General features: G+C 44.8%; 1 protein-coding gene across 3 annotated transcripts in view; it reads right to left on the bottom strand.

The window, feature by feature from the left end:
• Window positions 1-12,145: 12,145 nt before the first annotated feature.
• Window positions 12,146-18,045, bottom strand: part of znf385d (zinc finger protein 385D) — a 47,557-nt gene continuing 41,657 nt past the window's right edge. For all 3 annotated transcript variants that reach the window (XM_035750921.2, XM_035750919.2, XM_035750920.2), the window contains 2 exons: window positions 14,653-14,754; window positions 12,146-13,703 (listed from right to left, as the gene is read on the bottom strand). In XM_035750921.2, coding sequence (XP_035606814.2) covers window positions 13,458-13,703; window positions 14,653-14,754 — 348 coding nt within the window. In that variant the 3' untranslated portion in view covers window positions 12,146-13,457. The remainder of the gene's footprint in view (window positions 13,704-14,652; window positions 14,755-18,045) is intronic.

The raw sequence follows: 18,045 nt of genomic DNA, 5'->3' as shown, positions 1-18,045 counted from the left end.
TACGTGGTATTTGTTTGGTTTGTCAACTCCTTTGATTGAGTGTTTTCTCTGAGCACATCCAACCCCTGAATAAGTATGACCATGACTGAAATGTTTTCCTTTGAACCTGAGACCAACACTGTCCACTAGCTCTCTACAAATGTCAGCTGCAAGGCACTCGTAGTTCAAGGTGAGATTCTTCAGACTGTCAGCCATAGTTTCCTTCACATTGACCTCACACCTGCTGCAGGACTGAGGAATGATGTCTCTGTTTCCTCTGCATTTGCATATCTCAAGCTAACCCCCATAGTCTCTGGCATGTCCAACTCTGGTGGGTTGTCCTGATCCTTGACACTGGAAGGTTCTTCAGTATCAAAAGTAGATGACCCTGGTCTTGACTGAATCTGAAACGGACAAATCCTCAACAATTTGCATGAGGCACAGGGTCTTCAATATTAATTTCTGTTGAGTCAACTCAATGACAGTCAGCTCTCTCAGCCACTGCATGATCATCCAATACTTCCCAGAGGCCACTGGACGCTAGGACCAGCAGCTGGTAGGATGGGTCTGTGGGCAGCGACACAGTAAGGCACAGGGATGACTGACTTATGCTTGTGATCGCCATAATGACTAAGCACTCGGGTGGCCTTGGTCAGCCCCTCCACCAGACCGTGCTGTTTGTTGATGCTGATTGTCCCACCAGACCAGAGGATGTGTTTGCGCTCCTCAGGGTTCAAATTTATTTATAAAGCCCTTCTTATATCAGCTGATATCTCAAAGTGCTGTACAGAAACCCAGCCTAAAACCCCAAACAGCAAGAAATGCAGGTGTAGAAGCACAGTGGCTAGAAAAGAAAAAAAAACTCACTAGAAAGGCCAGAACCTAGGAAGAAAACTAGAGAGGAACCAGGCTATGAGGGGTGGCCAGTCCTCTTCGATTATAACAACATGGCCAAGATGTTCAAATGTTCATAGATGACCAGCAGGGTCAAATAACAATAATCACAGTGGTTGTCGAGGGTGCAACAGGTCAGCACTTCAGGAGTAAATGTCAGTTGGCTTTTCATAGCCGATCATTCAGAGTATCTCTACCTCTCCTGCTGTCTCTAGTGAGTTGAAACAGCAGGTCTAGGGCAGGTAGCGCATCCGGTGAACAGGTCAGGGTTCCAAAGCAGCAGGCAGAACAGTTGAAACTGGAGCAGCAGCATGGCCAGGTGGACTGGGACAGCAAGGAGTCAATTAGAGAGGATACTTAAATTCACACAGGACACCGGATAAGACAGGAGAAATACTCCAGATATAACAGACTGACCCTAGCCCCCCGACACATAAACTACTGCAACATTAATACTGGCGGCTGAGACAGGAGGGGTCAGAAGACACTGTGGCCTCATCCGACGATACCGCCGGAGAGGGTCAAACAGGCAGGATATAACCCCACCCACTTTGCCAACGCACAGCCCCCACACCACCAGAGGGATATCTTCAACCACCAACTTACCATCCTGAGACAAGGCTGAGTATAGCCCACAAAGATCTCCGCCACTGCACAACCCAGGGGGGGGGGCGCCAACCCAGACAGGAAGATCACGTCAGTGACTCAACCCACTCAAGTGACGCACCCCTCCTTGCGACGGCATGGAAGACCACCAGTAAGCCAATGACTCAGCCCCTGTAATAGGGTTAGAGGCAGAGAATCCCAGTGGAGAGAGGGGAACCGACCAGGCAGAGGCAGCAAGGGTGGTTCTTCACCTTCACACTCCTGGAACAGACTACACTCAATCGTAGGACCTACTGAAGAGATGAGTCTTCAATAAAGACTTGAAGGTTGAGACCGAATCTGCGTCTCTCACATGGGTAGGCAGACCAATTCCATAAAAATGGAGCTCTATAGGAGAAAGCCCTGCCTCCAGCTGTTTGCTTAGAAATTCTAGGGACAGTTAGGAGGCGTGCGTGGACCGTAGCGTACATGTAGGTATGTACGGCAGGACCAAATCGGAAAGATAGGTAGGAGCAAGCTCATGTAACGCTTTGTAGGTTAGCAGTAAAACCTTGAAATCAGCCCTTGCCTTAACAGGAAGCTAGTGTAGAGAGGCTAGCACTGGAGTAATATAATCATTTTTTTTGGTTCTGGTCAAGATTCTAGCAGGGCTGATTTTAGTGTTTAGCACTAACTGAAGTGTATTTAGTGCCTTAGCCGGGTAGCCGGAATGTAGAGCATTGCAGTAGTCTAACCTAGAAGTGACAAAAGCAATTTTTCTGCATCATTTTTGGACAGAAAGTTTCTGATTTTTGCAATGTTACGTAGATGGAAAAAAGCTGTCCTTGAAACAGTCTTGATATGTTCGTCAAAAGAGAGATCAAGGTCCAGAGGTCCTTCACAGGTCCTTCACAGTTTTTTTTGAGACGACTGTACAACCATCAAGATTAAATGTCAGATTCAACAGAAGATCTCTTTGTGTCTTGGGACCTAGAACAAGCACCTCTGTTTTGTCCGAGTTTAAAAGTAGAACATTTGCAGCCATCCACTTCCTTATGTCTGAAACACAGGCTTCCAGCGATGGCAATTTTGGGGCTTCGCCATGTTTCATCAAAATGTACAGCTGAGGGGCCTCCCGGGTGGCGCAGTGGTTAAGGGCGCTGTACTGCAGCGCCAGCTGTGCCATCAGAGATTCTCGGTTCGCGCCCAGGTTCTGTCGTAACCGGCAGCGCCTGGGAGGTCCGTGGGGCGACGCACAATTGGCCTAGCGTTGTCCGGGTTAAGGAGGGCTTGGCCGGTAGGGATGTCCTTGTCTCATCGCGGACCAGCGACTCCTGTGGCGGGCCGGGCGCAGTGCGCGCTAACCAAGGTTGCACAGTGTTTCCTCCGACACACTGGTGTGGCTGGCTTCCGGGTTGGATGCACGCTGTGTTAAGAAGCAGCTTGGTTGGGTTGTGTATCGGAGGACGCATGACTTTCAACCTTCGTCTCTCCCGAGCCCGTACGGCAGTTGTAGCGATGAGACAAGATAGTAGCTACTAAAACAATTGGATACCACGAAATTGGGGAGAAAAGGGGTAAAATTCAACAACAACAAAAATGTACAGCAGTGTCTCACCCACATAGCAGTGAAAGTTAACATTTCCCGGATGACCCGGATGACATCACCAAGAGGTAAAATAGTATAATATATATAGTATATAATATATAGTGAAAACAATAGTGGTCCTAAAACTGAACCTTGAGGAACACTGAAATTTACAGTTGATTTGTCAGAGGACAAGCCATTCACAGAGACAAACTGATATATTTCCGACAGATAAGATCTAAACCAGGCCAGAACTTGTCCGTGTAGACCAATTTGGGTTTCCAATCTCTCCAAAAGAATGTGGTGATCGATGGTATCAAAAGCAGCACTAAGGTCTAGGACAGATGCAGAGCCTTGGTCTGATGCCATTAAAAGGTCATTTACCACCTTCACAAGTGCAGTCTCAGTGCTATGATGGGGTCTAAAACCAGACTGAAGCTTTTTGTATACATTGTTTGTCTTCAGGAAGGCAGTGAGTTGCCGTGCAACAGCTTTTTCAAAAATAATTGAGAGGAATGGGAGATTCGATATAGGCCGTTAGTTGTTTATATTTTCAAGAGAGGCTTTATTACTGCCACTTTTAGGGAGTTTGGTACACATCCGGTGGATAGAGAACCTTTTATTATGTTCAACATAGGAGGGCCAAGCACAGGATTCAGCACAGGAAGCAGCTCTTTCAGTAGTTTAGTTGGAATAGGGTCCAGTATGCAGCTTGAAGGTTTAGAGGCCATGATTATTTCCATCATTGTGTCAAGAGATATAGTACTAAAACACTTGAGTGTTTCCCTTGATCCTAGGTCCTGGCAGAGTTGTGCAGACTCGGGACAACTGAGCTTTGGAGGAATACGCAGATTTAAAGAGGAGTTATTAATGATAAGGATCTTTTCCTCAAAGAAGTTAATGAATTTATCACTGGGTTGGAGGTGCTTTGGTCAGACGGAAGCCACTGCCTTGTTTGTACAGCACCGCATGGACTTTACCTGTGAAATCGGAATCAACAAGTGACGTTAATTGGAAATGTATAGTATTCAATGAATAAGACCTGTTCTGTATCATATTTGCTAGTATCAGTATGCTAGTAAAATACTGACCACAGTCAGCAATGAGAATTCTTCCACCCTGTAACTCCTGTGAGGGGGTTGGTATATTACTCTCCTGTCCTGTACCCTGCTCCTTCTCGTCTGAGGAGGGCAGCCCACTGTCATTAAGGCAGAGTAGCGCTGTGCAGCCACTCCAGCGGATCTTGGAGGTCTCGTCCTTGCCAAGCCCCAGGACCCGATCCATCTTCCAGAAGGCTGTGGTGAAGGCTAGGCTCACCTGTTCCACTTTGGTCAGATTCTCCAGCTGCTTAGTGCCTAGGCCTAGTGCAATGTTCTGGGCTTGGCCTGCGTAAGGTCTGTTGTAGTATTCCTGGAACAGGGCCTCAAAGCATGACAGTAGCTTCACCTGGTCCTTCTCCAAGGAGAGCAAGGGGTCCTGTTTGGCGAGTTGCTCCAGGACTAAAACAAGCATCTCCCTGGCTGCCGTAACTGCAGAAATTTGTCCGTGGAACCCGTCAAGACCCCGAAAAAGCTGGTCCCCTCTTTGCCTCCATACCCCTCATGGAAAAACGGTCACATCCTCCATGTTCTTTTTCCATGTGGAGTTTTTCCTCCTCACACGCTGCCACAGCACGGATGAACGGGTTGCTCCCTTTGTGCTTGGTGACGCTGTATTCTGTCATGCGCTGACAAAGTCCACACACTGGACCCTGACGCTGAAGCGGCTCTTACCTTTCTCCAGATTGGAAGATGGGATTCCATGTATATTGCTCCCACTGTGGTGGAGGGCATGGTGTTGGGAAGGATAGGGGCTTTCCTGTGTCAGGACTGGAGTCAAAGGATTCCCCAGGGAGCTCATCTATGGGAATACTGGAGTGAGAATTATTCAAAGAATGGGAATACAAACACAAACAAATCAGGGCTGAAATGTGTCGCCCTTTCATTTTCCATTTCACAAGTTGCATTATATTAGTAACAAAGACTTACTTATTTATCAAACTAGCCTAGTGAATATTTCCAGATGTAATGTGAAGAGGTGTACCATGAGTCCATTTATGCTCGCCTCAAGTAATGGCAGTACTTTATATTGGGTTCAGCTGTTTACTGGCCTTTCCACGGAAACAGTTTCCTTGGCAACTAAAGGCACTATGACAAAATGTTGCAGCTTGTGCAAGAGGGGGGATAAAATGAAGAAAGATGTTTGGTAGGCTTTAGGTCATTATGAACATTTAGAGTAAAGTAGTAGTTTTATTAATAGTGTTGAGGGGAAGGGGACAACAACAAAACAACAAAAATAGTATAGGCTTGTCAATTTACTTAAAGTACTTCTTAAGAGCTGGCTTTGTGCACCTGTATGCCCCTCGTTTATCCAACAGATGGCAGCAGTAGTACACTATCTCCAAGGGGACCATAAACCAATAAGAGTCACTGTGAGCCAGCCTACCTTATACTCTTGAAATGTTGACCAAATCTATAATTTCGTACTTGGAGTTTAATGAAATAATCCTTAAACAATTAGAATGAGAATTTCACATCCATACCATCGCTAAAGGCACCTCAAACACACTACATGACCAAAAGTATGTGGACACCTGCTCGTTGAACATCTTAATCCAAAATTATGGGCATTAATATAGATTTGGTCCCACCTTAGGGGCTATCTTCTACTCTTCTGGGAAGGATTTCCACTAGATTGTGGAACATTGCGGTGGGGACTTGCTTCCATTCAGCAACAAGAGCATTAGTGAGGTCGGGCACTGATGTTGGGAAATTAAGCCTGGTTAACATTCGGCGTTCCAATTCATCCCAAAGGTGTTAGATGGGGTTGAGGTCAGGGCTCTGTGCAGGCCAGTCAAGTTCTTCCACACTGATCTCGACAAACCATTTCTGTTCAGACCTCGCTTTGTGCACAGGGGGCAATGTCATGCTGAAACATGAAAGGGCCTTCCCCAAACTGTTGCCACAAAGTTGGGAGCACAGAATCATCTAGAATGTCATTGTATGCTGTAATGTTAAGATTTTTCTTCACTGGAACTAAGGGCCCTAGCCCAAACAATGAAAAACAACCCCAGACCATTATTCCTCCTCCACCAAACTTGACAGTTGACACTATGCATTGGGGCAGGTAGAGTTTTCCTAGGATCCGCCAAACCCAGATTTGTCTGTCGGACTGACAGATTGGGAAACGTGATTCATCACTCTAGAGAACGCGTTTCCACTGCTCCAGAGTCGAATGGCGGCGAGCGTTACACCACTCCAGCCGTCGCTTGGCATTGCGCATGGTGATCTTAGGTTTTTGTGGGTGTGCTCGGCCATAGAAAGCCATTTCATGAAGCTCCCGACTAGCAGTTCTTGTGCTGACGATTTTTACACGCTGCACGCTTCAGCACTTGGCGATCCCGTTCTGTGAGCTTGTGTGGCCAACCACTTCACGGTTGAGCCGTTGTTGCTCCTAGACGTTTCCACTTCACAATAACAGCACTTACAATTGACCGGGGCACCTCTAGCAGGGCAGAAATGTTACGAACTGACTTGTTGGAAAGGTGGCATCCTATGACGGTGCCATGTTGAAAGTCACTTCAGGAAGGCCATTCTACTAACAATGTTTGTCTATGCAGATTGCATGGCTGTGTGCTTGGTTATTAAACACCTGTCAGCAACGGGTGTGGCTGAAATAGCCGAATCCACTAATTTGAAGTGATGTCCACATACTTTTGTAATTATAGTGTACCTTACAGAACATTTGTGAAAATGTTGCTATAACACACTGCTGCAATGTACAGACATTACTGCATGACACACCCTCGATAGATCATTAGGGAAGCAGTGGGATGCAAGAATGTGTTCACTTCCTTCTTACCTTTAGGGGCTCCTGAGTGGCACAGCGGTCTAAGGCAGTGCATCTCAGTGCTAAAGGTGTCATTACAGACCCTGGTTTGATACCAGGTTGTATCACAACCGGCTGTTATTGGGAGTCCCATAGGGCAGTGCACAATTGGCCGGGGTAGTCCATCATTATAAATAACAATTTGTTCTTAACTGACTTGCCTAGTTAAATTACATTTTTAAAAACTGCAGTTGAAATTAAACACAAGGTGACACTTCCTGAAAGTCACAGCTGCTACCTGGCGTGATCTTCTTAGTTGGCGGCATGCATCACCTGTCCTAGATGTCATCACCATAGCCCTGAGATGTCACCTCCCTGACAGTTCTATAACCATGGTAACTCTCCTGGCCCTGCATACATTAGTGCTACATTTCTATGTCAGCGTTCAGGTGATGCAAATTTGACAGCAACACTGGAACTAACACAAATACCCAACGATCAGAATCAGGCAGTTGCCTGCAAAGATATGTCATCTATAGTAAGTTGTTTTTAAAAAATGACTAAGCAAAATGTGTCATTGGTAAACAGTTTACATTATCTCCATCTCCACTTTTAATAATAGCTTGAATATAACCTGTCCACTAAATCTTAATAGGCACTTGACATTGATAGAGAACACTGAACACACACACACACACACACACACACACACACACACACACACACACACACACACACACACACACACACACACACACACACACACACACACACACACACACACACACACACACACACACACACACACACACACACACACACACACACACACACACACACTTATACAAGCTTTCTGCAGACCTTAAACAACCTTACACTCAGCCCAGGGGCACTTTAATTTTCTTAAGCACTCTATAAAGTGCATAACCTTGCCTTCTATATCATACCCAACTTGGTTCTTTGGACATTTGGTTCTTTGGAAGTTGTGGGAACGTACATTTTTGGTTTCCCATTGGTTCTGGGAATTAAGGCATACGTTTTCTGGCCGGTAAAACTAAACTTTTTTAAAACATTCTGAGAACAGAAGTGGGCAGCATACCACCCTGCATCCCACTGCTGGCTTGCCTCAGAAACTAACCAGGGTTGACCATGGTCGGTCCCTAGATTGGAGACCAGATGCTGCTGGAAGTGGTGTTGGAGGGCCAGTAGGAGGCACTCTTTCCTCTGGTCTGAAAAAAAAGCAAATATCCCAGGGCAGTGATTAAGGATTGCCCTGTATAGGGTGATGTCTTTCGGATGGGACGTTGTGGTCACTAAAGCTCCCATTGCACTTATCATAAGAGTAGGGGTGTTAATCCAAGTGTCCTGGCTAAATTCAAAATCATAGACATGTAATTATCCCCAGCTTCCAATTGGCTCATTCATCCTCTCCTCTGTAACTATTCCCCAGGTTGTTGCTCTACATGAGAATTTGTTCTCAGTCAACGTAATGGTTAAAATATTTTTTTTTCCTGTTTACCCATAAAACGTTTTACATTTTTGTCTATTCTATACCCCATTTCAAAGGAAACATGCACTCATTAAGATCAGGTGTGGCCAATTAGTGGGCACATCTGAACACACTTAACACGACAGAGGATAGAGAGAGTTTTGTTGACCCAGAGAACGGAATGTATATTCTTAATACATTCTTTGAACGTTACTTGTGTTTTTTATGGAAAGTTTTCTTAATGTTCTGAGAACATGACATCAAATAGAACCACGAGGAAACCTGCAGAAAACATTATGCTGAAGTACTGAAATTCCCACAGAAGAACGTTGTTTCTTAACGTTTTGAGTACATTATTTTGAATAGAACCACGAGGAAACCTTTAAGAAATGTTATGCTGAAGTACTGAAATTGCCTCCTAAGAAGCATATGGTTCTCAGAATATTTCCCTCTAGCTGGGTATCCTGCACCTTTCCTAGAATGTTGTATGCAAAATAATCATAAGACAACCACGCTCTCACCAAGCTCAAAGAAACATATGGTTCTCAGAACGTTATGTGCTAGCTGGGTAGTTACTGCACACCCAGTGCCCTTTTATAGGTAGGCTACTACTCCTCCCATATTGCCTCAGCTGTATTAATATGTTCTATTGGAACACTTACTTGGTTCCTAGAGGAGACACGGAGCAGTATAAGCATTTATAACATCATACTGGCTGATATATCGGCCAGTCACTGACATGGAACCCTTTTACTAGTTCTCTGTCCTTGTAATTTACAGCACCTCTCAGATCCGTTCAGTCCGGTCCAACACGTCCTCTGTGTGTTTATGTGCAGCAGGTTATTCATTAAGGTCACAGTCTCCGTCTCACTTGAGTGACATCTGTTTGAGCCAATAATGAATGGCTCAATAATTGATGTGGCCAAGGAGGGCAAGGCAAGGGCGGGTCATATAACTGAATATACTAATTTAGTATGAGGGGTCAGCCAGTAGTAATCTGAGCTAACAGAGTAAGGGTTTCTGTATGCATGCAATGAATCCATTACAACATTAGTAATCATGTAGACTAGTATTATTTATTTGTTTACTAATTGAGCCAATTTGATATTGGACACGACAAAGCCTCGGAATGAAGGTGGATTTGGCGCCAATGGGAGATGTCAACAATAGCTATCCTGTACAATGTGGAGAGCAGAGAACTTAGGTGGACTATTCGTTTGCCTCTGTGTTGCTTGTAAATGCTTTCCTTAAATTATGTTTGGATCTCAGTTCCATTCAAACAAACTAATTCCAACTAATTCTAACACATTTGGGGAAAGATGTTTGTAATGTTGTTGTGTCTTGGTCAATCTGAACTGCATGGTAACCATAGCCGAAGCTTGTTGGCTTTGTTCTCATTTTTAAGACTAACATTATTGTCAAGGTCAAAGGTACTGTATAGCAGGAAAACAAAAGGTAAACTGTCTGTGGCATTTCGAAAACAAACCTCAAAACCCCTATCAGTGTTCTGACCTATGTTTGACATTAGGGTCGGGAGGTATACATTTTAATGGATTGCAATTGTTGTTTTGAGCACTCCAACATTTCTACCTTCTCACAAAAGTATTTGACTGGGACTTCTAATCAAATCCCTATCCTAACTTGAACCATGAAAGGCAATGAAAGCAGTCTGCTGAAACACGAAGAGACTGTAAAAACCAATTGGCATGTGATGCAGGTGTTCAGTCTAAGATAACAGCAACAGGTTTCAAAACTGTATAAAACCTGATGGAAGAAATATATCAACGTTCTCATGGACGTGGAATGTTAATTGAGGCATTTATCATAATGTGGAATCCGAGGTGAACACGGACAGACACGCTGTCTGAATCTGCCCTTGTGTCCCAAGGGTATCCGACTTCAGATCCTGTTCCTACTCTGTTACTACACATCTCCCTGCCTGTACAGTAGTCCTCCAGCACGGCATCGCTTTCTACAGCCTACAAGACAGAAAGGGAAAACAACTCAATACAAGCGATAGTGCAATGAACTTCTGTCTTTTTTTAAGATGACAGAAAACTACCAGCTATTCGTTCAGCAGTGTGTGCTACTGCGTATAAACATGCCTGCTGTTACCAATCCACAGCCCACCAGATCAATTCTTCGTAATCCCCTCTTTCAATCACAAAAGGAATGTTTTCTGTCGTCTGAGAAAAAGACAGGTTAAATAAAACCCCTCTAAATGAAGGGCAAAAGATATCTAAAGTTTGGTTGGCATCAAGTATGAAGCAATCAATCCAATATGTGGTTTTCTCAGGAGATCTAGTGAACGGGTGATAAATGTAAGGTGATGATATTTTGGAAATAAGTCCCTCTGTATGGTACTGTGTGGTACCAAGGAACCTCAATACCCATTTGTCACACACTCAATGGGCTCAGGCACATCAACTCACCTGTACCCCCTGCACACTGACTCGGTACCCGGTGCCCCCTGTATATAGCCTTCTTATTGTTATTCTTATTGTGTTATGTTTTATTTTAGTCTACTTGGTAAACACTTTCTTAACTCTTCTTGAACTGCACTGTTGGTTAAGGGCTTGTAAGTAAGCATTTCATGGTAAAGTTTACACTTGTTGTATTCGGAGCATGTGACAAATAAAGTTTGATTTGATTTGAGTGGAGCGGCGGTCTAAGGCACTGCATCTCAGTGCAAGAAGTGACACTACAGTCTCTGGTTCGAATCCAGGCTGAATCACATCTGGCCGTGATTGGGAGTCCCATAGGGCGGGGCACAATTGACCTATTTAAATACATTTAAAAAAATGTCTTGCTCTCTGGTCATCAGGCAGCCTGCTGTATTGTTTTTGGAGTTGGATTAGGGTTGGAAGTAAGCTCTCTCTGGCTGGAGAGGGGAGTTGTGTCAGGAATGTTGTCAGGAGTCATTTGGGCAGATATACTACAGACTGGGGATTGACGCACAGCCTTATGGGTTCATGGAAAGGACCACAGACAGACTGAACAACTGGCTACAATGTACCTGATGTCTTATAATGTTTTGGTGATATCAATTTATTTTTTATTTAACCTTTACTTAACTAGGCAACTCAGTTAAGAACAAATTCTTATTTTCAATGACAGCCTAGGAACAGTGGGTTAACTGCCTGTTCAGGGGCAGAACAACAGATTTGTACCTTGTCAGCTCAGGGGTTTGAACTTGCAACCTTCCGGTTACAAGTCCAACTCTCTAACCACTAGGCTACCCTGCCGCCCCGAAATTGCTAGCGCCGAAACCTGTTCCTAAGGGGAAGCAAGCTGCAGGTTGACTTTTATTGTCATGAGTCTTGTCCTGGAGGCAGAACAGGATGATTTCCCCTTAGATAGTCCAGCTGCAATGTCCGAATTGGCTATATTGTAAAAAAAAGCATGTTTTTTTATCTTTATTTTTGTTGTTGTTGCTTTTAGGTCTTCATTTAACATTAGGGTTAGGTAAAACAATCTGATTATATTACTTTGTGGCTGTGCCAGCTAGTGATCACTCTGCAGAGCTGCCTCCAGAACAAGATTCATGACAAAAAACTCAGCAAGCAAGCTGAGAGCTTTCAATTGTGGTGTATGTCTCTATGACATGTAGGAGAGTGTGCATTTGACATTTGAGTCATTTAGCAGACGCCCTTATCCAGAGTGACTCACGGTAGTGCATACACTCTTCTACATGCATGTGCAACTGTACAGTCCCATTGGTGAATTGTAGGATCAACAAAGTCAACAAAGTAAGACTCTTTTATTTGAAATTGTTCATCTTTTACACATTAACAGATATTATACACAAGCCTTAGTGGTCCCTTGAGCCCATGACGTGGTCATTCAGAATGGTTATTGGGTGTCAGCTGGGATGGCTTTAAGGTGGAGGGCAAGGTCACACACAAACACCCATATACACTCACACACATACGCGCACACACACAAAGAAACAAAACACTTACACACTAACAGACACATACACGTAATGCAATAGAAACTACAACACATACTCTAGCCATCTAATGCACTGTAGACATCAACAGAGAGGGGACTTAAAGTGCAAACAGCAAAAGAGGAGATCCTTACCAGTCTTTTTTACAAACATGAGTGATAGCTACCTCCACTGAAGCAATGATCTTAGTGTGCCACTATCTTTACAAATATGATATCCCTATAGCACAATTATAGCTCAAACGGTGCCTTGTATTAGACAGAAATGACACTGCATAGTTCACCGGTTTGTCTTATACATTATTGCAGTACAATATAACTCCAAGTCCTGTTCTTGGGTATGATTCATGGGTAAGAGAATGGCACAGGAACGTGGGTGGCTGTGTGGGTACTACTAAGTATTAGCTACTATAGGAGGGAATTGTGATAAGTCAATGACTCAGTGAAGATGGGCGAGTAGATTCGACAGGGTGGTCCTACAGTAATGATGAGACCGGCCTGTAGTCCAGTTAAACAGGAGATGCAGGGTTAATGCTGTAGAGCAGTAGTAATCCAAATGGAATAGAGTGGGCAGTAGTCCAGATGTAATGCTTCAGGTTGTCTGTAGTCCACATGTTTTGGTGAAGATGGTAGTCCTCAGAGGATACACACCAGGACGACGAACAGTTAAAAGCCGTGGGTGGCCGTCCTATCGCCTCTGACCAGAACATCGGCTATTATTTCCCCACGATTCTACATGTTGGATCGTTCACACCCAGCAGGTGATCGCTAACACACCGCGGCCATCTGTTTATTTGAGCCGGTGTGGTTCTTCTCTGAATGTAGGGGGAACAGCAGAGGGAAGGGGGACGCTGATCAATTCTGGGTCATTGATGGGTTCTTTGGGAAATCCATAACGGGAGGTCTGGTCAGCCCAGTAGGGTTTATCTGGCAGTATGGGTTAAACTATTCCTCTGTGCCTATTATCCCCATATTCTGGTGAAGGTGGCCTGTGGTCCAAATGTATAGAGGGATAAGCAGAGGGAAGGGGACTCTGGTTCATAACAACTTCCGTGGCACGGCCGTCATGGGAAGTCCATAGAGTCTATAGGGTGGGGTTGTGAGTCAGTAGGGGGCAAACAGTAACTGTGTATGGGAGGTCCTGACAGGCCCGGGGGCGGGGCGGAGCAGGGCAGCAGGGAGGGTCTGTGTCTGAAAAAGGGTGGGGCCATGGGAGGGAGCGTGGGTGGAGCGGAGGCCGGGGAAGGCCGAGCCCATAGCTGCTGCTGCTGATGCCAATGCTGCCAGGTGAGCGGGCATTATCTGGGTTATCTGAGGTTGGCACAACTCCTTCCCCACTGTCAGCTTCACCTGGAGATTGAGAGTGAGAGAGAGAGAGAGAGAGAGAGAGAGAGAGAGAGAGAGAGAGAGAGAGAGAGAGAGAGAGAGAGAGAGAGAGAGAGAGAGAGAGAGAGAGAGAGAGCGAGAGAGAGACAGAGAGAGAGAGAGAGACAGAGAGAGACAGAGAGACAGAGAGACAGAGAGAGACAGAGAGACAGAGAGACAGAGAGACAGAGAGACAGAGAGAGAGAGAGAGATACAGAGAGAGACAGAGAGACAGAGAGAGTGAGAGAGTGAGTGAGTGAGTGAGTGAGTGAGTGAGAAGGAAAGCGAGAGAGAGAGAACAAAAACTAAATCAGTGTCTGAGAGTATGGGTTTGAAGGTCAATGGAGCCCTTTGAAATCCACTTCTGTATTAGTGATAGGGTAATGGAGCTTCCTCTGAACACCAAGATGGAAATTGTTATGTGCTGTCAATCAACTGACTCATGTATTCTAACCTACTGGGAGGAATCTTTGCTCTTTCCATATAAAAGTGTCTCCTCTGGGTTAATACAGTTGAGGATGGGATTTAGAGGAGTCATTTCCCACAGATTGTCAACCCCTGGGCCTGGTCGCAAGTTATCTCTGTCTGCCACTTTATGAGACCCATGATGGAAACTTGACTTTTCCCTCACTTTTTTCTGCCATTTGGCCCCAGATGAATCCCCAATAGATTCCACCTTTAGCATGCTGGTCTCAGACCTTCATTTTTACTAGGCCTGTAAAGTCACAAACCGTATCAACTTCATATCCAGGGGCTATTGAATAAACAAATCATGAAGAACACTGTTTTAGATGACAAAACAAGAGAAAGAGATACCCTCAATCTTGTCTCTCACATCTTGGTGACATAGATTTGCGGAGTAGAGACTTTCTGATTGTTTAGGTGGTTCCTATGATTCTGTATTTTGTCAGTATTGAGACAAGGAGGGACTTACTGGTTGTGTGGCCTGGCCTTTCGGGAGTTTACTGTAGGGACTGTATTTGGGTTTGGCCGGTTTGCCTGCCGCTCGGTCTTTGTGACGTCTGCTGCTGATGTGCTGGAGGAGAGATGGAGAGGACAGTAAGGTTATATAGTAAGAAAGAGAGTGACTACAAGTGATTGGTCCTAGATTTATTTAAACCTCTATAGAATTGGTGGGTCCCCTGCGGGACGGTTGAGCTAACATAGGCTAATGTGATTAGCATTGGTTATAAGTAACAAGAACATTTCCCAGGACATAGACATATCTGATATTGTTAGAAAGCTTAAATTATTATTAATCTAACTGCACTGTCCAATTTACAGTAGCTATTACAGTGAAAGAATACAATGCTGTTGTTTGAGGAGAGTGCACAGTTATGAACTTGAAAATGTATTAATAAACCAATTATGCACATTTGGGCAGTCCTGATACAACATTTTGAAAAGAAATGCAGACATATTCTCCTACATTAATTTCCTTTCAAATGGTCGCAAGAATATGCATACCCTTACTTCACATCCCGAGCTACAGGCAGTTAGATTTGGGTATGTAATTTTAGGTGAAATTTGAAAAAAAAAGGCCAGATCCTTAAGAGTTAAGGGGGCTCTAAATGACCAAGGAGGACAGAACACCACTAATTGATTTGGAAGGGTTGTCAGCCGTAGAGGTACAAGAAAATTGCCAGTAAATGCAATATGTCAAAATTGCATGATCAATACGGCACTCTAAACGTCCAAATATATATATAAAAAAAACTTGAAGACATGTTCCATTCATCCAGATTTGAAAGCCTACCTACTAATTTGTTTCTATTAATTTAGTGTAATCATTGCTTGAAAACTGTTTTCTGTCATTTCAAGATTAAATTACGTAGGCTTTGTAATCATTTCCAATTAGACACTACTTCAAATCAAATCAAATTTTATTTGTCACATACACATGGTTAGCAGATGTTAATGCGAGTGTAGCGAAAAGCTTGTGCTTCTAGTTCTGACAATGCAGTAATAACCAACAAGTAATCTAGCTAACAATTCCAAAACTACTACCTTATAGACACAAGTGTAAGAGGATAAAGAATATGTACATAAAGATATATGAATGAGTGATGGTACAGAGCAGCATTGGCAAGATACAGTAGATGGTATTGAGTACAGTATATACATATGAGATGAGTATGTAAACAAAGTGGCATAGTTAAAGTGGCTAGTGATTCATGTATTACATAAAGATGCAGTAGATGATATAGAGTACAGTATATATGTATACATATGAGATGAATAATGTAGGGTATGTAAACATTATATTAGGTAGCATTGTTTAAAGTGGCTAGTGATATATTTTACATCATTTCCAATCAATTCCCATTATTAAAGTGGCTGGAGTTGAGTCAGTGTGTTGGCAGCAGCCACTCAATGTTAGTGGTGGCTGTTTAACAGTCTGATGGCCTTGAGATAGAAGCAGTTTTTCAGTCTCTCGGTCCCAGCTTTGATGCATCTGTACTGACCTCACCTTCTGGATGATAGCGGGGTGAACAGGCAGTGGCTCAGGTGGTTGTTGTTCTTGATGATCTTTATGGCCTTCCTGTGACATCGGGTGGTGTAGGTGTCCTGGAGGGCAGGTAGTTTGCCCCCGGTGATGCGTTGTGCAGACCTCACTACCCTCTGGAGAGCCTTACGGTTGTGGGCGGAGCAGTTGCCGTACCAGGCGGTGATACAGCCCGACAGGATGCTCTCGATTGTGCATCTGTAGAAGTTTGTGAGTGCTTTTGGAGAGGGTAGTAAGTTTTAAGTTCCTCGGCGTACACATCACAGACAAACTGAATTGGTCCACCCACACAGACAGCATCTTGAAGAAGGCGCAGCAGCGCCTCTTCAACCTCAGGAGGCTGACGAAATTTGGCTTGTGTGTGTTCCCTCTGCTGTTTCCTGAAGTCCACAATCATCTCCTTAGTTTTGTTGACGTTGAGTGTGAGGTTATTTTCCTGACACCACACTCTGAGAGCCCTCACCTCCTCCCTGTAGGCCGTCTCATCGATTTTGGTAATCAAGCCTACCACTGTTGTGTCGTCCGCAAACTTGATGATTGAGTTGGAGGCGTGCGTGGCCACACAGTCGTGGGTGAACAGGGAGTACAGGAGAGGGCTCAGAATGCACCCTTGTGGGGCCCCAGTGTTGAGGATCAGCGGGGTGGAGATGTTGTTGCCTTCCCTCACCACCTGGGGACGGCCCGTCAGGAAGTCCAGTACCCAGTTGCACAGGGCGGGGTTGAGACCCAGGGTCTGGAGCTTGATGACGAGCTTGGAGGGCACTATGGTGTTAAATGCCGAGCTGTAGTCGATGAACAGCATTCTCACATAGGTATTCCTCTTGTCCAGATGGGTTAGGGCAGTGTGCAGTGTGGTTGAGATTGCATCGTCTGTGGACCTATTTGGGCGGTAAGCAAATTGGAGTGGGTCTAAGGTGTCAGGTAGGGTGGAGGTAATATGGTCCTTGACTAGTCTCTCAAAGCACTTCATGATGACGGAAGTGAGTGCTACGGGGCGGGGCGGTAGTCGTTTAGCTCAGTTACCGTAGCTTTCTTGGAAACAGGAACAATGGTGGCACTCTTGAAGCATGTGGGAACAACAGACTGGGATAGGGATTGATTGAATATGTCCGTAAACACACCAGCCAGCTGGTTTGCGCATGCTCTGAGGGCGCGGCTGGAGATGCCGTCTGGGCCTGCAGCCTTGCGAGGGTTAACATGTTTAAATGTTTTCCTCACATCGGTTGCAGTGAAGGAGAGTCCACATGTTTTGGTTGCGGGCCGTGTCAGTGGCACTGTATTGTCCTCAAAGCGGGCAAAAAAGTTATTTAGTCTGCCTGGGAGCAAGACATCCTGGTCCGTGACGGGGCTGGTTTTCTTTTTGTAATCCGTGATTGACTGTAGACCCTGCCACATACCTCTTGTGTCTGAGCCGTTGAATTGAGATTCTACTTTGTCTCTATACTGACGCTTAGCTTGTTTGATTGCCTTGCGGAGGGAATAGCTACACTGTTTGTATTCGGTCATGTTTCCGGTCACCTTGCCCTGATTAAAAGCAGTGGTTCGGCTTTCAGTTTCACGCGAATGCTGCCATCAATCCACGGTTTCTGGTTTGGGAATGTTTTAATCGTTGCTATGGGAACGACATCTTCAACGCACATTCTAATGAACTCGCTCACCGAATCAGCGTATTCGTCAATGTTGTTGTTTGATGCAATACGAAACATATCCCAGTCCACGTGATGGAAGCAGTCTTGGAGTGTGGAATCAGATTGGTCGGACCAGCGTTGAACAGACCTCAGCGCGGGAGCTTCTTGTTTTAGTTTCTGTCTGTAGGCAGGG

The sequence above is a fragment of the Oncorhynchus keta genome, chromosome 34, assembly GCF_023373465.1.
Source record: "Oncorhynchus keta strain PuntledgeMale-10-30-2019 chromosome 34, Oket_V2, whole genome shotgun sequence".
NCBI classification, from domain to species: domain Eukaryota; kingdom Metazoa; phylum Chordata; class Actinopteri; order Salmoniformes; family Salmonidae; genus Oncorhynchus; species Oncorhynchus keta.
Note: the sequence above shows the minus strand (reverse complement) of the source record. Positions and strands in the feature narration are given on the sequence as shown.